Below are 20,674 nucleotides of genomic sequence, written 5' to 3'. Positions count from 1 at the left end.
TGTGCTTGATATATACCTTTGAAATTGTTTAGACTAGAATTCACCTCCTTTTCCATACATCTAGGTCAGTCCTCTTAGGAATTAACCAAATACAATCTGAGTTTTAGAATAGATCATAACTCTTCTGAAAAAATAGGGTCTTTCCTAACAAGGGCTGCTGTGTGGCCTGTTTTCCATGTTGGCACATCATCTTTACCCAATCATGTATTTGAAATCAATAGTAAACAGATCTATCTTTAATCAACAATACAGAATATTGTCACTCAAGCTCATTTCAGAAGATTCAACTTGTTACAGTCCAGCACCTACATATAATAACTTCAAATCAGCATATATTTGAAGATGTTGGATAACCAAATAATAATTTACTGCTTAATTTTTAATAGGATATGGCAGAACTGGAAAAACTTGATGGTATATCTTCCCTCAGAGAACTTACAGTTTATGGCAATCCAGTGAGTGTTATTTTTCTAATTTATCAGTTAATTTACTTTAAATATAATCTATAGTTGTATATAATTTATTTTTATATACTGTGATAAAATATTTAATTTTATCTGTTTCCACATGCACAGACAAGTTATCCAATTTATTATTGACAAATACAACTTATTGACTAGTGTCTTCTTCCAACTGATTACAATATAAATTGCCATTGTCATATACAACAGGGTCTACTTCTTGGTTCTATTTTGTATTCATTGGTCTATTTGTCAGTCCCTATAACATTATCAGTCTATGTTAATTACTTAAGTTTTATAGTAAGTCTTGATATCCGGTTGAGTAGGAACCTCTAATTTTCCCTCTCCTCCTTCTTCTCTCTTTTTTCCTTCACTGTCTTAGCTATCCTTGGACCTTTACACTTCCTGTGAGTCTCAGGGAACAGCTTCTCAAGTTATCTGAGAATCTTGTTGATAATTTAATTGGGAATTGGAATTGCATTGTATTTATAAATTAATTTGGGGGAAAATTGCCACTTTTACTGTTGGAGTCTTTGAAGGGATAAAATAAGCAACCACCCTTACTCACCTAAAATTTGAACAAACTGAGAAATGTGACCGTGGCAGACAGAGAAGTGAGAGTGTTTTGCTTAGTTTAGAATTTTGACAAAGCCAAATGGCCCTGCCAACAGTTGCCAGAATTAATCCTGATGACTCAGTAGCGGGAATGGTTTGACTGAGGCCTTTCCACATGGAAGGAGAGCTTCTCCTGCAGGAGCAAAAGCAATAAGCTCTTTCTGAAGATAAAAGACAGGAACTAAATGACCAGTTTAATCTTCCCAGATTTATCAGTTAAGTCACTCTACTTCCCCAAGTAGAGGAGTGAAGGGACTGAGACAGCCGTAGTGCCACATCACAGAGTTACTTCCACCAAGAAAGAAACACAGTAAGCAGTCTCCCCCAATATTTTTAGCTTTCATTCTTCTCATTCACAAATGTAAATATCCCTATGTTTATTTTATGTCCTTCAATAAAGGTCTGTGATTTTCTCCTAAAAGTTTTAGTCATCTTTGGTTTAATCATCCTGTTGTTATATTTTTTTTCATTTCTGTTCCTTTAACAGCTGTTTTAAACAATATCTTTTTTATATTTTTCTAGTTGTTTGCTGCTAGAGTATAGAAATTCTGATTTTTTGCATATTACTCTTTATCCAAATAGCTTCTGAACTCTCTCTTAAATTCTAATGGATTGTAAATTTTGTTGGATTTTCTCTGTAGACAATCATAATATTTGCAAACAATGACTCTAATCTTTCTTTCCAATCTATACGGTTTTATTTCCTTTACACCTCTCAGTGTACTGACTAGGACGTCTAGTACAGTATTCAATAAACACACTCACAGTTACTGACTTCAAAGAATGCTTCTAAATTGTCACTATTAAATATGATGTTTGCTATAGGCCATGGGTAGATAACCTTCAGCATTTTAAGGCAGTCCCTTTCTAATTCCAGTTTGCAACTTGTTCTTATCAGGAATGGACACTGGATTTTAACTAATTGGTAATATAGTATTTATCTTTAATCTGTTAATATGCAAATTAAATTAATAGAATATAGTGCTAAACCATCCTTAAATTCCTGGGATGAATATTACTTGGTCATCTTTTATACTTTACTGGATTCATTTGTTAAAATTTCATGTAACATATTTGTGACCCCATGGACTATACAGTCCATGGAATTCTCCAGGCCAGAATACTGGAATGGGTAGCCTTTCCCTTCTCCAGGAGATCTTCCCAACCCAGGGATTGAACCCAGGTCTCCCACATTGCAGGCAGATTCTTTACCAGCTGAGCCACCAGGGAAGCCCAAGAATACTGGAGTGGGGTAGCCTATCCCTTCTCCAGGGGAATCTTTCTGACTCAGGAATCAAACCAGGGTCTCCTGCCATTGCAGGCAGATTCTTTACCAGCTGAGCTAGAGAGAACTCTCCAATTAATTTTATGAGGCAAAACAGCATTGATCAACTTGAAAAGAATAGCATAAGAGAATAAAATCATAATAATTTTACTTATTTCCATAGAGATATGTTGAACTTCCCTGGTAGCTCAGTTGGTAAAGAATCTGCCTGCATTGCAGGAGACCCTGGGTCAATTCCTGGGTTGGGAGGACCGACCCCCTGGAGAAGGGATAGGCTACCCACTACAGTATTCTTGGGCTTCCCTGGTGGCTTGGCTAGTAAAGAATCCACCTGCAATGCAGGAGACCTTGGTTTGATCCCTGGGTTGGGAAGATCTCTTGGAGAAGGGAACTGTCTATCCACTTCAGTATTCTGGCCTGGAGAATGCCATGGACTATATAGTCCATGGGGTCACAAAGAGTCGGACATGACTGAGTGACTTTCACTTCCACTTCCTCTCTTTTTCTAGTCTGTGAATTAATTTATATAAAAGAAGACTTGTATGTTCCTTGAAGGATAATTAGATCTTATCTCTAAAACCATCTGAACTTAATATTTTTTGAAGTTAGACTTTGAACAACTTATTCAAATTCTCTGACACGACTGAGAGACTGAACTGAATTGGATATATATCTTGTCATTTTCTATTAAACTGATAAGAACATATACTACAGTATACTTAAGAACATACGCTGCTGCTGCTGCTAAGTCACTTCAGTCGTGTCCGACTCTATGCGACCCAATAGACGGCAGCCCACCAGGCTCCTCTGTCCCTGGGATTCTCCAGGTAAGAATACTGGAGTGGGTTGCCATTTCCTTCTCCAATGCATGCATGCATGCTAAGTCGCTGCAGTCATGTCTGACTCTGTGTGACCCTATGGATAGTAGCCCACCAGGCTCCTCCGTCCACAGGATTCTCTAGGCAAGAATACTGGAGTGGGTTGCCATTTCCTTCTCCATTAAGAACAGATACTAAGTTCAATATTGAGAACTTACATTTTTCAATAAAATTGTCCTTTTATCTAACTTTTAAATGTACTTCCATCATAATACTTTCATAAATTTTTAAAATCTTGATTATATCTGTGTTTTGTCACCTATTTCATAGCTAAATTATTTTTTTTTGCTTTTTTCGCTCTTGTATTTGAGGAGTCTTACTATCGTACTAGTCTCTTCAAATAACCATATTTTGGATTTATCAAGTATAATTTTTCTTTTTTTAGTTCATTAATTTCTACCCTCTATCTTTAGTTTCTTGGAATTACTTTAAAAAAAATCTGAAGTAGTAGAATGCCTACTCATTAACTTTTAATATTTCTTCTAAATTAATAAATGTTAGGATACAAAATACTGCTTTAGCAACAGCCTAAAAGTTTTGATATGTAGTGTTTTCCCAGTTATTTCTTAGAATCTACTTTACAAAAGATTTCTTCTTTAACTGTGAATTATTGAAGTGTGATAATTTCAAACCTGTTATGTATTTCTAGTTATCTCTTTGTCATTTATTTCTAGTGTTGCTATATTTTAATCAGAAGAGACATTTTATACAGTCTTTGGTTTTATGAAACTTGCTTTGTGGCCTAGAATGTGGTTATTTTTTAAACTCAATTTATGACTTAGAGATCACTCTTCATTAATATATATGTATCTACTACATTAAAAAAATAGATTATTTATTCCCTTTTGATAATGTTTCTTTCTTCCTTCCTTCCTTTCTTTCAATCACAAACAGTGCTGCATACATCTGTGTTGTCAGTCCCCCAGATCATATCCATATTCAGAGATTTGCTAGAAGATTTGCTAAAAGTCATGGGACTTAGCATATAGTTGTACTCATGGCTAAAGGTTTATTACTGTGACATAATGAGGATACAAAGCGAGGTGATGAAGAAAAAAACATAACCAGAGTCAAGGAATCCATGTGCAAGCTTCCTTATGCTTTTTTCCTCACATGAGGGAATCACACAGTGTACACTCCTCACCCAATAACAAATGTTGTTTTCTGACCAGGAAATCCCATTAGATTTAATGGATTTCAAGGATTTTTTTTGGAGGCTTGTCACATAGGTACCCTCTGCCTATCACATACAAAAATTCCAGGACCTGAGAAGGAAAGCAGGTTGCACAAGAATCTTACTGTTTGTAAAAGTAGTCTAGGCATAATGAATTACCTTTATCACTTAAGGAATGGTGGGAAATCTTCCAAAATCCAAGTACCAAACACTTGTTAAAACTTACCCTTGCAAACAGATCCTTCTAAAGTTAACAGCCTCAAACTGACTATGTTAACTCTTTCACACACTTTCTCATGCATATATGCAAGTAATTTTAGAGTAGGTTAACACTATGAAGTGATGATTCATACAGTTCAACAGATATGCATTGAATTAAATTGCATAGTACCTATGGGAAATTGTAAGTTTCAAACTAATTACTTATAAGTAAACTTTTATAATATAATCCTATTCATGAGTTGGGATTGCCTGTAGTTAATGAACAATATCATATACTCTTCAAAGAAACTAAACCTCCACATGGTAGTTTTGGTTTAAAAAAAAAAGCTCTTATCTTCATTTAGCGTAACAGAAAATTGAGAAATCTTTTTAAAAGGGACTTTGTATTTGTATCATTTAATATTATATATTAGCTGTTACCTGTCATCTTTGCTGTCTGTGCTAAATATCCTTCTCTATAAAGGTTAATTATTGAAATAAAGAGCTTTTTTAAGGAATGAATTGTTACTTTTAACTTTATTCAGATTTGTAGAAAAATGCTACATCGCCACGTGCTTATATTTCGACTGCCTAACTTACAGATGTTAGATGGAATTCCTGTGAATTCAGATGATAGGGCAAAAGCTGAATTTCACTTCTCTGAACTACAAGCAAAGAAAAATTCGGTAATAATTATTTACACTTTTCCTTTTAAAATATATAAATTAGTAGTAGATGAACATTATGTCATGTTTTTTACTTAAATGTTTAAATCTAGTATATGATGCTTCTGTAGACTATTTTAGTATGTATTTAATGATTATTGTCAAAAGCAGCTTGATCTGGTGAATAGAGCACATACACACACATAGAAACTAGGAAAGCTGTTCATTATAAAAACATACTTTAATGTAGAGCAAGTTATTTAAAACCGTGTGCCTCTTGTTCCATATGTCAGGTGCTGCTAGAAGTTAAGAAACTATAACATATCACTCTTATAAACTGTGACTACCAATAAAACTCTTTCCCTTTCTATCTCCTAAATGGAAAGAGTTTTATTGTTCATGGACCTTTTGCCCATGAATCCTAGTAAGATATCTGACTGTGATAGGGAAGAGGTTAGAGAGGGAAGAAGCCACAGAAGCATATCATTTGGTAATTCTATCATTGACCACCAGGATTTTTCATAGCCATCTTCAAAAGACTAAACTTAACACAGAAAAGCTATGGTTTTTGAGCAAAGAAGTAATATCATTAGAGCTGTGCCTTTGAAAAGTTTAAGGAAGAAAAGCCTAGAGGCAGAGAAATAAACTAAGAGGTTTTTAGGATAATCCAAGAGAGAAATTATGAAGACCTGGACTAGGGTGGGGCAGTGAAATGTAAGTAAACCTCTAATGTAAGTTGAAGCCAGAGAGCAAGGGCATTAGTCAGTGAACAAAGATTACTTTTAAAAGTTAATTGAAGAGGAAAGAGATAAGACTACTGTAGATGCTTGGCTTACCCCACACTCTCCATTCTCTCTATAAAACAAACTAACCAATTCCTAGCATTTAATACTAGTAGGCTCCTCTCTGACATCTGCCTTCAGCAATAGAATCACAGATTTATTAAAAGTTGGCTGTGTTTTTTCAAAAACTTACGCCAATCTTTTATTTTAAATAAATAGATATACAAATACACATTTTAAATTATTATTTCCATGTTTTTTTGAAAACCAAATGAAATCCTCTGCAGAATCTGGACAAAGATCAACTACACACATACACAAATAATATCAAATTAGGTTGGGAGAAAAAAAACCCTGCAAAATAAGGGAGAGAATTATAAAAAGTCAGATAAAATATGTGGGGAAATTTTTAAAAATCTAGGCAGTTTCTTGTATTCAAATTTTCTCCATATGTTGTTGAATTCTTGTTACTTTAATGAAACCAAACTGGAAATTGTGATGGCTTTATCAGTCAGACCAAATACCAGGCAAAGGATACTTCCTTACAGAAAAGGCGTTGGCCCTTCATCCAAAGATGGGTGGGCCCATGTACTTTTATGTTTTAAAATCTTTTAAAGGTCTAATTCTTATTATTTCCTGGACTTTTTTTTTTATTAACCAAGGGAATTCTATTATAGATCAAAATAGCTGTAGAGACATGTGAAACTTACAGTTGTACAATGTTAATAAAGATTATCTAGATTAGGCAAAGGAAATTGGTTCATATACAGGTTATATCTACAAAAGTTTTTCTAAGAACTATGCTTTGTGAAAAACAATGTTAGCTACTAATCTATATGATACAATTGACAGCACCATCTAAATGTCATCTACCAAAATTATTGTCACTGTCTCTAGTCTTTAAAAAGAGAACAAATAAAATTTAGTCCAAAGATTTAAGCTTCCTTTCCCTTTCTCTTATATTCCATAAGCAAGTCACTTCTTCCTTCCAGAAGTGAAAAACTAAAGGAAACTTTAGTTTCTTGTTGCTGTTATAACAAATTACCTCAATTTTAGTATCTTCAGACAACACAAATTTATTATCTTAAATTTCTAGAGATCCTAAGTCCAAAAATTAGTCCTGTAGAGCTAAAAGCACAAGTATTGGCAGGGCTGCAATATCTTCTGGAAGCTCCTCAAGAGAATTTGGTCTTTGCCTTTCAGCCTTCTAGAGGCTATCTGCATCCCTTGGCTCGTGGCCCTCTTCCAACAAATAGCATAACTTTGGCCTCAGCTTCCATCATAACATCTTCTCTCCATTGTTATAAGGATGTTTGTGATTATGATGGGCCTACCTAGTTAATACGGCATAATCTCCCCATCTCAAAATCCTTAATTTAATTATATCTGTACAGTCCATTATACCACATAAAGCATTCACAGGTTTTGGAGACTGGGATGTGGACATCTTGATGGGGGGTAGCATTATAATGTCTACCATACCACATATGTGAGGCCTCCAGTGAGAGACCTGTATGAATTGTAACATTAAATTTTATAAATTCTATTTTAAGGTAATGCTGGCTACGTTTAAAAAATTCCATATAACTTCATAAATACTAAATTCCTTATGAAGAAATCACTCAGAGCAACTTCAAAGATATCAGTTTCCATATATATTTTTAACTGGTTTAATATAGCAAAAAAAAAAAAAAACATAAACTCAAATTTTAGTCATTGATGGATGTGTATTTCACTAAATGTTTTTTTTGGTTCTTTTCTATTTATCATATAGTGAACTAACATTTCCCCCAGTGTATACTATGATTTCAGAGAAGGCAATGGCACCCCACTCCAGTACTCTTGCCTGGAAAATCCCATGGACGGAAGAGCCTGGAAGGCTACAGTCCATGGGGTCGCTGAGGGTCGGACACGACTGAGTGACTTCACTTTCACGCATTGGAGAAGGAAATGGCAACCCACTCCAGTGTTCTTGCCTGGAGAATCCCAGGGATGGGAGAGCCTGGTGGGCTGCCGTCTATGGGGTCACACAGAGTCGGACACGACTGAAGCGACTTAGCAGCAGCAGCATACTATGATTTGTTTTCAGTGATTCTAGATACCTATTCTTGCTATTTGAATCAGTGCCATATGTAAGAATAGAAAGAATATCTTTCCATTTATCCTATATATATATATATATTTTATTTTACAATTAGGTTTTTTAATATTCATTTATATATGATTAGTGAAATAAAGGGAGTATTTGAAGTCTTTATTTCAGATAAATCTATTTTTTAAGATACAATAATAATTTTTATTTTCCTGTCCAGAACAAAATTGAGTTATTATTTCATTTAGCTGTTCAGAAGACATAAGAATAGAATACTTTTCAAGTGTTATCAGTTCATTCGAATGTATTGTCCTTTGTTTTAGTTGCTGTTGTTCTTTTATTCTAACAGCAAATAAAGAGGGAATAAATGAAATCTAAAGTTGCCCTTTAAACCATAACATTTTGGTGCTTTGGTTTCAGAAGAAATTTGACAGCTTTCTAGATTAGTGATGGGAAGAAACTCCAATGAAGGAATTAGTTAAGGAATTTGGGATCTGCTTTACTAAAAGGCCTGATACCTTAGTGCTCATGACAAAGCTGCATTTTGGTTACATTTTCTGAAATATGAGGGAAATGTATAATTTTACAGAAATGCATAAGCCTATATCTCTAGATAAATTGAATTATATATTCAGAATTCATATTTTTTAAAGTATAAACGAGGTCAGTCTTACTAAAGACAGAGCAGGCATACATTTCTAATAAGTGTCCAGTGACACTATTAGTGACACTAATAGTGTCCAGTCTATAATACCCCTCTCCTCCATCTGTTGATTCCTGAAGCTCTTTTAATTTGTTGATTCCTGAAGCTCTTTAACCTCTTAATTCGGAAATCCTGTGTACAGAGGAGGCTGGTGGGATATAGTCCATGGGGTCCCAGAGTCGGACTGAATAGCTAACACTTTCACTTTAATTCTCAATTAACACAAAATGTAAACACTGTTTAGAGGGTTAGTGCACTCACTAAAAGTGATTCTTGTAAGATGCTTTTCTTATATTAAGTCGTTTCATTCCTGTCTGACTCTTTTCAACCCCACGGACTATAGCCCACCAGGCTCCTCTAGGTCTGTGGGATTCTTCAGACAAGACTACTAGAGTGGGTTGCCATGCCCGCCTCCAGGGGATCTTACCAACTCAGGGATCAAACCCACACCTCTTATGTCTCTTGCATTGACAGGCGGGTTCTTTACCACTGCACTGCCTGGGAAGCCAAATGCTTTCCTTAGTCCCCACTTTATTTACTTGTTTTTGAAAAACTAATTAACTGCAAGACAATTGAAGAGGTAATGTGAGGAGTACAAGGATGTAGAAGATATAACTCTTACCATCCAGAAACTCCTGTTCAGAAAAAAAGATATTACAAAAGAGGAAAGGCTTATTTCTCATTTTCCTAATTTTATATTACCATGTTAGGACCCTTTGGAATGGGGAGGTGCCATCACACTAAACTGTTGTGATGCGTACAATGCAGTCTGAAAAAAATAAGGTTCTGATGGGGGGTTAAGGACCCCAAAGGCTGTCTATTTCACTGTTTTTGCCTCTCTACCAACTCTGAGTTAAGGCAACCATTTAATTTCTGACCTAAAAATTTTAAGTTGAATTTCAAATGGGGCTTGTGGTAAGGCTAAGCCTATTGATCTGAGTTTTAGAGGCAAGGTGTTCTTAACTTTTGTTTTTATCATGTAGTTTATTCCTGTTACCAGCTCTCCTGTGGATGGTACATCGTTTAGCCAAATGAAAGCTCCTCCCATAAAGATAACAAATGTATTTCTGCCTGGTGGATTTAGCCATTACTTGGGATCTGACTTCACTTTAACTCCTGAAGTTGAAGGTATTTTGAGAGTTTCTGAATGAATGTAAAAAACAAAACAAAAAAAACACTCCATTTGATACAAAAATCTCACTTTGATTTCTAATACTACTTAAAATTGCCTATTTTAAATTTACAAATTTACACTTCCTAAAAGTGAATTTGTGTTCAAGTTTCATGTGATCATTCTGATTTCAAAGAATCTATTGTATTTTTTGGTTCTACTCAACTACTAATATGTTGTAGTTAAAGATTTGCTTGCACTTAGAACTTTGTGATACTTACTGGATTTTTCTTGGTATTTCCTTTCAAAGCTTTTATTCCATTTTGTGTATTTCATAGCAAATGACTACTAAAACCTGTAGTGCATTCTGCTAAAAGTAGAGGTTTAAAAATATTCATAACAACAGACTCTTGGCGCTCAAAACGTGTCTTACAAAGTGAAGATCAAACTTCATCCTTGAAACCACAATATTATTTTGTATATTCATGAAGCTATTAGTAGGGAAGTGTTTCAAGAGGTAGCTCTGTAAAGGAAGAAAGTATATTAAAATGTCAAGGCATGGAAATGGTTCATTCTATTATTACATTTGCATTCAGGCTTAGATGAAGCCTTTTCCCTAATTCCAGATGTTGTCTGGCTATCATTTTTATGAAATTGGGGGTAGCTAGAAGACCTTGCTTCTTGGAAGGAAAGCTATGACAAAATTAGATAGTGTATTAAAAAGCAGAGATATCACTTTGCCAATGAAGGTCTGTATAGTCAAAGCTATGGTCTTTACAGTAGTCATATATGGACGTGAGAGTTGGACTATAAAGGAGGCTGAGCACCGAAGAATTGATGCTTTTGAACTATGGTGTTGGAGAAGACTCTTGAGAGTATCTTGGACTGCAAGGAGATCAAATCAGTCATTGCTAAAGGAAATCAACCCTGGATACTCATTGGAAGGACTGATGGTGAAGCTGAAGCTCCAATACTTTGTCCATATGATTGCGAAGAGCTGACTCATTGGAAAAGACCCTGATGCTGGGAAAGACTGTAGGCAAAAGGAGAAGAGGGCAGCAGAGGATGAGATGGTTAAATAGCATCACCAACTCAATGGACATGAACTTGGGGAAACTCCCGGAGATAAGGAGGCAGAGGGGCACCTGGTGTGCTACAGTCCATGGGGATGCAGAGTCGGACATGACTTAGTGACTGAACAACTCTTTCCCTGAGGGCTCACCTCTTCCATTCTTTTTAACATCTCACTTTGCCTCAGACTACTGTTAGACAATAAAATTCTAAAACTGAGTATCACAATAATGATAAAATGATCTAAAACCCTACTAAGAATAGTAGATCTTTCTATGCAATTATTCTAAAAAGAAACTCAATTTTTAAAAATCCAATATAATTTAGTCTAAGATGTTATTTTTAAACTTATTCTTTATACTTCTGCTTCCTTATAGCTTTAAGATTTAATCATAGTGAGAATTTTAATGCTTTTGTCCAGAAGACATAACTATCAGTAAAACTGGTATACCAAATTGTTATTAGCCTCCTTAAGAGTACAGTTTCATCACTATCATCTTCAGGAATGTCTTCAGTATCTTTTTTGGGGGGTGGGGGTGAGGGTTGGGGATTAGTTCAACCCTGGATTCATTTCCATAATTTTTTCCTGAGATATCTTTAAGATTCATTGTGCGACTACTTTTTAAGATTTTCTGGAAAAGTCCTATTTTTTTCCTATTTTCTGAGTATAGTACCCCAATTTTTGCTTGAGAAGTATGGTCACTTTATCTATGTATTTCTTTACAGCACACAGCTCTGGATATTTATATTTTTTAAAATTACCAAGAAAATATCAAATTGATTCACTAACTCAGAAAAATTTAAACAGCATTTAAGTGCTAGAAATATATTCCAATTTTAACTTTTATTTAAAATTTTTAATTCATGCTGTGAAATGTGTATAGCATACAGTCAATTGAAGGACAACCATAGCTTATTTTATTAATGCCTTTCATTGTTTCATAATTCTAATTTCAGACAAAAAATCCAAGAACGCAGGGATTCTAACAAATAATCCTCGGAGCATCCATGCAGAAATAGCTTTTCGGCAACTCAGGGGGATAAATCTCTCTCCATCTCTTTTATCGCACCAGAATATGGCATCTCCAAGTGCACAGATGTACCAGAGCAACCAGGATGAGGGAAGGTAAAGCTATTCTGTGTTTTAATATCACTTCTTATCATCAGTTCAGTTCAGTCACTCAGTCGTGTCCGACTATTTGCGACCCCATGAATCACAGCACGCCAGGCCTCCCTGTCCATCACCAACTCCTGGAGTTTACTCAAACTCATGTCCATCGAGTCGGTGATGCCATCCAGCCATCTCATCCTCTGTCATCCCCTTCTCCTCCTGCCCCCAATCCCTACCAGCATCAGAGTCTTTTCCAATGAGTCAACTCTTCGCATGAGGTGGCCAAAGTACTGGAGTTTCAGCTTTAGCATCAGTCCTTCCAAAGAAATCCCAGGGCTGATCTCCTTCAGAATGGACTGGGTGGATCTCCTTGCAGTCCAAGGGACTCTCAAGAGTCTTCTCCAACACCACAGTTCAAAGGCTTCAATTCTTCGGCACTCATCTTTCTTCACAGTCCAACTCTCACATCCATACATGACCACAGGAAAAACCATAGCCTTGACTAGATGGACCTTTGTTGGCAAAGTAATGTCTCTGCTTTTCAATATGCTATCTAGGTTGGTCATAACTTTCCTTCCAAGGAGTAAGCGTCTTTTAATTTCATGGCTGCAGTCACCATCTGCAGTGATTTTGGAACCCAAAAAAATAAAGTCTGACACTGTTTCCTCATCTATCTGCCATGAAGTGATGGGACCAGATGCCGTGATCTTCGTTTTCTGAATGTTGAGTTTTAAGCCAACTTTTTCACTCTCCTCTTTCACTTTCATCAAGAGGATTTTTAGTTCGTCTTCACTTTCTGCCATAAGGGTGGTGTCATCTGCAGATCTGAGGTTATTGATATTTCTCCCAGCAATCTTGATTCCAGCTTGTGCTTCTTCCAGCCCAGTGTTTCTCATGATGTACTCTGCATATAAGTTAAATAAGCAGGGTGACAGTATACAGCCTTGACATACTCCTTTTCCTATTTGGAAGCAGTCTGTTGTTCCATGTTCAGTTCTAACTGTTGCTTCCTGACCTGCATATAGGTTTCTCAAGAGGCAGGTCAGGTGGTCTGGTATTCCCATCTCTTTCAGAGCTTTCCACAGTTTATTGTGATCCACACAGTCAAAGGCTTTGGCATAGTCAATAAAGCAGAAATAGACTTCCCTGGTGGCTCAGACAGTAAAGTGTCTGCTTCTCATCATAAAACCTCCCAAATTTGCTAATCACGTATAGAAATAGGAAATATTGTTATATACTATTATGTATTTACTCTGTGAGCTGGGGGAAGACTGTCAGCATAAGGCTTATTCTCTCACATTCACCAAATCTTTCTCAAAGTCCAGCATATACATCATAATTCAAACAGAAATGGCTTTCAAGGTAGAATAGTGCTCACCTTGTACTTATGTGAGGGAATATTGAAACAACTATGGGAACCACTTTTAATTGTATTGTCTTCCAAGTCATTTCTCCTTCCTGAATATGCAAAGCAGTTCACTTATATTTTAAACAACAGATAAATTCAACTCTGAAATCACAAAGGCTGAGAATTATGTAAATTCTTCAGACTTCTTATAATTCCCACTTGCCCTTCCTCCAGTTTGGATCCTAGTCCTTAGAGACCAGCTGAAGGCCAAGGAACCTGATATTCTTATTAAGATTTCACTCTGCTGCCAAAGCCTATCCACCCAGATTTCCAGTTAATATTTGCCCTCTAGCTTCTTTGTCGGAGAAGGCAATGGCACCCCACTCCAGTACTCTTGCTTGGAAAATCCCATGGACAGAGGAGACTGGTGGGCTGCAGTCCATGGGGTCGCTGAGGGTCAGACACAACTGAGCAACTTCACTTTCACGCATTGGAGAAGGAAATGGCAACCCACTCCAGTGTTCTTGCCTGGAGAATCCCAGGGACGGGGGAGCCTGGTGGGCTGCCTTCTATGGGGTTGCACAGAGTTGGACACGACTGAAGTGACTTAGCAGCTTCTTTGTAGCCAATCTCTGGAACACCTATTAAGCCTGGCTCTTGCTGTACTGACTTTCCTGCTATAATCAGGCATGTCTCACTAAGTATATATTTACTGAGTATACTATGTTGATATCACGGGCTTCCCTGGTAGCTCAGCTGATAATCTGCAATGCAGGAGTCCCCAGTTCAATTCCTGGTTAGGAAGATTCCCTGGAGAAGGCAATGGCAATTCACTCCAGTATTCTGGCCTGAAGAATTCCATGTACAGAGGAGCCTGGCAGGCTACAGTCCCATGGGGTTGCAAAGAGTTGGACATGACTGAGCGACTTGCACTTCACTTTATGTTAATATCATATTTTTATATCAATGAGTTATCCTCATGATATTTTTCTCTCTTGTGGTGTCTTTTTGAAATTGTACACATATAAAATACAAAAATTATTTACTTCAGAATTACCTTAAGTTAGCTGATCCATTAAGAAATTGTCACCACTGTTTAACTCATAAATATTTTGTTTCTGACAGAATTCCTGGCAGCCACTTTACAAGATCAAATCGAATGTAACTGCCTAAAGAGAACTGAATATACACCAAGAAACCAATTTCCGCTTAGAAGTTGTGCAAAAACTAGCAGACAGTGTTGGTGATAAAAAATATATATAAGATAATCATGGTACTTATGTTACTGAAGCACTTCAGTTCCATATGAAGATAATCTCTATCATCCTTGGTGAATTTTATTTAATATCACCTCTCTTAAACCTTCTTTACAGTTACCTTATTCATTTGATTTTCTGTGTTAGAAAAATCATGAAATATACAACAATTTGAAAAGATACAAGTGACAGAAAATCAAGTCCAAAGAGTCAAATATTTAGTCATGTTATTGGAAGCATTTAGTTGTAAAATCTCATTTTGACTTGATATATAAAGACACTAAGCAAAGGTAATTTTAGGAAATAAGTATGTTTTCATTTGTAGAATATCTATCCATTTAGGCTTATCTAAAACTAAAGCATACATTTCTTACCAAACACAACTATTCTTAAATCAGGTTGAGTTTTGTTAGTTGAACTACAGATTAGTTTTTTTAGGACTATACTTTTTTTAAAAAAATAGCATTAAACAGGGTTTGTCCTAAGAATTACTTAGAGATGTAAATCATAGGCATCAATACTTCCTAAAGGTGGCTAACTATGAGTGCAACTCATGCTACAAGAATAAAAGAATCCTATTTCATATACAAAATTCGTTCAATGTGCCCATAGTGATATAATTTTACAAATAAGTTGTAGGCTAAGTAAACAGATGTTCAAAATGAGTGGACACATTTAAAATATGGACTCATATTTCATTGGAAATAATTTTTCTAAAATAATTATATTGCATACTACTAGGACAAATCTCAAATCAATCAAATGTGGTTTTGAATGTATTAAACACATTTATTATTTTTAATGATTAAATTGCCAATCATATTTTTATATCAAAAGGTTCCATGATTCATGAAGTATTCTGTTTAAATTTTTCAGGAAGCAGTTCAACATTGCATATAATTTTCAGATTATTTAATGTGTTCCTTCCATGAAAATAAATTATTTTTACTAAAATACTTGTATTTTATAATCTATCTGGAAATAGTTGTAAGGATATTTTGGAAATTCCAATGTGCATGCAATAATTTTGAGTCTTCTTTAAATACTGTATGTTTGTAACTTAATCATGTAATATTTAAAATTTCAAACCTAATACAGATTGATTTTACCCTTCTTAATGCGTGGTGTTTAAACTATTACTCTAAGGTACAAATAAGATCCTTTGTTTAAAAAGGAACTATGCAGTTCTTAAGATGTCCAGAAGATGTCTTTGTCACCCTTTAGTTTTGAAAACTGCTTTCACTAGTGTTGTGATAAGCATCTGCTCATTATTATTTGCTACTAACTTGACATCATTTGCTTTTTCTTCCTCTCATGATTATGTGTAAGTGAAATGCTCAGTATATTCTACTTTTATAGTAAAAAGTGTCTTTGTAAATAATAAACTGGATGGGAAAAACAGGTTTCCACTGGAGAAAAATTTATAAGAGTAGAAAAGTATAAAGCAGGAAAAACATATCTTATTCAGCATCCACTTAATGTTTGAAATTTTTTTTCCTTGGCCATTTTTTCTATGCATTTCTAATATATTTGAGATCTACCATTTGACTTTTTATGAACACACTGTTCAATTGAGATATTTTTATTATAACATTTTAATCTGAATTTCTTCCTGAAAGTAAATTTGTAATACTTAATAGTAACAAACACTGAGAATAATAACAAACATATTTAGTCATTTCTGGGTGCTGTACAGAAACAAGACACTGACTCAACCTTAAGAACATTTTAATATTAAATATAATAAATAATTCCATATGAAAGCAATGAGGGGATGATTACTAAGACAATTGGCATAGTAGTTCTGAAGATTTTTCTACCATGAAAGCAGATGATGATACAACATACTCCCCTAGGAATGCCCAGACAGGTTAAGCTGTTGGTATGTGAAGTTCTTAAAGCAATATAACTTCATCCCCTTCCTATTCAACAAAACAAATGAAAATATGATTGAATATGAGAGATGTTTTTACAGATCTGCTTTAGATCTGCTCTAAGTGATTTTTTTAAGTAAATCAACTGTGAAATTTTACATTATTCATAATACACTTCACCACCAATTATAACAAAACAAGCAAGTAGTGCTTATTTTTATAAACCACTGGTCTATGTTTTTGGCTTCCCTAGTGGCTCAGTGGTAAAGAATCTGTCTGCCAGTGCAGGAGACTCGGGTTTGATCCCTGGGTTGGGAAGATCCCCTGGAGAAGGAAATGTCAACTCACTCCAGTATTTTTGCCTGGGAAATCCCATGGACAAAGGAACCTGGTGGACTATATAATCCATGGGGTTGCAAAACAGTTTAGTGACTAAATGACAAACAACAACAATCCTAATAACTTATGAAGTAGATACAACGTGCACTGTCTCCATTCATAGATTAAAAAAAAAAAAAAAAAAGGCCTTAACAGGAAAAGATATCACACCAAATTCTATATTCTTTCAACTCTAAATTCATTGCTTTTTCAATTACTGCAAATGAACTGGTATGTAATCATTCCTAATGTGCTGTTGAATCAGCTGTTGTTGCTCCCTAATGTGTGTAGAAACTGCAAACTATTCATTTTCTTTCAGTGTATTTAGCTTAGGGAAAATATTTAATTTCTACACTAAAATTAGTTCTTTACCCCCTAGCAAATGTCTTGATAAGTTTGAGTGCAGTCAAATGCATAATAAAATTATTTGTTTTAAATTAAAGGACAATTCTACAAACAATCTGGAAAGCTAAAAATTAGGGCCCTTTAACTATAGGCAAGGAAACTGCATTGCTGAACAGTATGTAGATGTCGAAGTGATCTGATTTCTATGAAGTAGTCTTCTGACTTTTACGAAGATTGACTGTAAATGTTAATTATAACTTTTATTATTTACTTTATTTTTCTACTACTTACACAAAATTAACTATGGTTGTGAACATACCCTTGCATAGAATATTTAGTGTGGCTGTGTGTGTGTGTGTGTGTGTGTGTGTGTTTGCAGGCACTCATGACTAGTTTTAAAATAGTCCTTATATTTAAGTAACATGTCATTTCACTATTTACTCATAAGCTATCATACACTATGAGAAGTGTTTAATGTTTTAAAACATTAGATCTTACTGTTTAGTCATGCTGTAGGCTCTTAGCTCCAATTAAATGTTACATAAAAAGAAGTAAATTATAATTTTATAAGAGTAGAAGCAAGCACTTGTGTCTGAGTTCTGTTAGTCAGTGAATTTAATATTGTTTTGTTTTGGTGTAGAAACTGGCTGACTTTTTAAAATTACTCTGCTATAAAACTTAGAATTTGGGATGATCTCCTTTTAACTATGACCCAGGGATCGAACTCAGGTCTTCCACATTGCAGGCAAGATTCTTTACCAGCTGACCCACAAGGGAAGCCCAAGAATACTGGAGTGGGTATGAAAGGTTGTTGCTGAGCCATGAAAGATGCCAGGATTCTTGGCCTCCAAAGGAGAGGAATTCAATCCAGGGCCAGTGACGAGGCTTGACCATTCACAGCTTTTGTGTAATAAAATTTTCAGTTCAGTTCAGTTCAGTCGCTCAGTTGTGTCCGACTCTGTGACCTGACGAATCGCAGCACGCCAGGCCTCCCTGTCCATCACCAACTCCCAGAGTTCACTCACACTCACATCCATCAAGTCGGTGATGCCATCCAGCCATCTCATCCTCTGTCGTCCCCTTCTGCTCCTGCCCCCAATCCCTCCCAGCATCAGAGTCTTTTCCAATGAGTCAACTCTTCTCATGAGGTGGCCAAAGTACTGGAGTTTCAGCTTCAGCATCATTCCTTCCAAAGAAATCCCAGGGCTGATCTCCTTTAGAATGGACTGGTTGGATCTCCTTGCAGTCCAAGGGACTCTCAAGAGTCTTCTCCAACACCACAGTTCAAAAGCATCAATTCTTCAGCACTCAGCTTTCTTTATAGTCCAACTTTCACATCCATACATGACCACTGGAAAAACTTGACTAGACGGACCTTTGTTGGCAAAGTAATGTCTCTGCTTTTCAATATGCTATCTAGGTTGGTCATAAATTTTCTTCCAAGGAGCAAGCGTCTTTTAATAAAGTTTTAATAAAGTATAAAAGAGATAGACAAAATTTCTGACAGACATCAGAAGGGGGCAGAAAGGGTGCCCCCCTGCTAGTCTTTAGCAAGATGTTTTATGTCTGTTCAGTTCAGTTCAGTTCAGTCACTCAGTCGTTTCCAACTCTTTGCGACCCCATGGACCACAGCATGCCAGGCCTCCCTGTCCATCACCAACTCCTGGAGTTCACCCAAACTCATGTCCATTGAGTCAGTGATGCCATCCAACCATCTCATCCTCTGTCGTCCCCTTCTCCTCCTGCCCTCAATCTCTCCCAGCATCAGGGTCTTTTCCAATGAGTCAGCTCTTCCCATCAGGTGGCCAAAGTATTGGAGTTTCAGCTTCAACATCAGTCCTTTCAATGAACACTCAGAAATGATCTCCTTTAGGATGGACTGGTTGGATCTCCTTGCAGTCCAAGGGACTCTCAAGAGTCTTCTCCAACACCACAGTTCAAAAGCATCAATTCTTCAGCACTCAGCTTTCTTTATAGTCCAACTTTCACATCCATACATGACTACTGGAAAAACTTGACTAGACGGACCTTTGTTGGCAAAGTAATATCTCTGCTTTTTAATATGCTATCTAGTTTGGTCATAACTTTCCTTCCAAGGAGTGTGCATCTTTTAATTTCATGGCTGTTAGAAAGCTATTAATCAGATAAGAGGGACAGCTCAAGGCTGAGGGAGTTTCACTAGGCCCCTCTCCCACAATATGCATTTTTGAGATAGGATGGCAAGAGGTGTGTCATCCCCCAGCCATAAAACAATTGATATGAATACTGGTTTGCTGAACTATTATCAGCCCAAGGTTTGAGAAAAGAAAAAAAGTTAGTCAGGTGGAACCATTTTGAAGAAAGGCAAATTCTAAAGCAAATACATAGTTTCATTAACATAGCTTAAGAAAAACATTTCCATAAGAAAAACGCATTGGTTAGCTCAAGGTTTGAGAAAAGTTAAGTTCAGGTGTCGTCATGGCAACACAGAATTTTAAGAAAAACCTCCTTTTAATTTTGTATAGAGAAGGGAAAATAATCTGATGCTTTGTAGTTTATTTCCTCCTGTGGCTTACTGCTGCTGCTAAGTCACTTCAGTCGTGTCCGACTCTGTGCGACCCCATAGATGGCAGCCCACCAGGCTCCCCTGTCCCTGGGATTCTCCAGGCAAGAACACTGGGGTGGGTTGCCATTTCCTTCTCCAATGCATGAAATTGAAAAGTGAAAGTGAAGTCGCTCAGTCTTGTCCGACCCTCAGCGACACCATGGACTGCAGCCTACCAGGCTCCTCCATCCATGGGATTTTCCAGGCAGGAGTACTGGAGAGGGGTGCCATTGCCTTCTCCGCCTGTGGCTTAAGGGAGAGATAAAGTCTGACACTTGCAGCTGATTTCCTCCATTTGGAGACCCCTGGCCTTCCTGCCTGTCACCCTCTCAGGTAGCCTACCCCTTCTCCAAGGATCTTTCCGACCCAGGGTTTCTGCCTGTTACCCTCTCAGGTAGCCTATCCCTTCTCTGGTGAATCTTTCTGACCCAGGAATCGAACTGGGGTCTCCTGCATTGCAGGTGGATTCTTTACCAACTGAGCTATGAGAGAAGCCATCATCTCGCTATACTTTTCTCTATTATTGAAAGTTTGTTTCTTTTTAAAAAATTTGATATATAGGTGATGTACAATATTATGTTTAGTTTTGGGTGTACTACATAGCAATTTGACATTTACATACACTATGAAATGTTTGCCACTATAAGATTTGTGACCATTTGTCCCCATACAAAGTTATTAACAATATTATTGACCATATTCCTTATGCTGTATATTACATCACTTGGCTTATTTATTTT

At 36.3% G+C, this 20,674-nt stretch overlaps 1 protein-coding gene across 1 annotated transcript in view; it reads left to right on the top strand.

Moving 5' to 3' along the window:
• Positions 1 to 15,982, top strand: part of LRRC9 (leucine rich repeat containing 9) — a 121,125-nt gene extending 105,143 nt beyond the window's left edge. The window contains exons 29-33 of the mRNA XM_070378511.1: positions 387 to 455; positions 5,160 to 5,300; positions 9,840 to 9,984; positions 11,996 to 12,164; positions 14,623 to 15,982. Coding sequence (XP_070234612.1) covers positions 387 to 455; positions 5,160 to 5,300; positions 9,840 to 9,984; positions 11,996 to 12,164; positions 14,623 to 14,662 — 564 coding nt within the window. The 3' untranslated portion in view covers positions 14,663 to 15,982. The remainder of the gene's footprint in view (positions 1 to 386; positions 456 to 5,159; positions 5,301 to 9,839; positions 9,985 to 11,995; positions 12,165 to 14,622) is intronic.
• Positions 15,983 to 20,674: the final 4,692 nt, after the last annotated feature.

Source organism: Bos mutus, chromosome 10 (assembly GCF_027580195.1).
Source record: "Bos mutus isolate GX-2022 chromosome 10, NWIPB_WYAK_1.1, whole genome shotgun sequence".
NCBI classification, from domain to species: domain Eukaryota; kingdom Metazoa; phylum Chordata; class Mammalia; order Artiodactyla; family Bovidae; genus Bos; species Bos mutus.
Note: the sequence above shows the minus strand (reverse complement) of the source record. Positions and strands in the feature narration are given on the sequence as shown.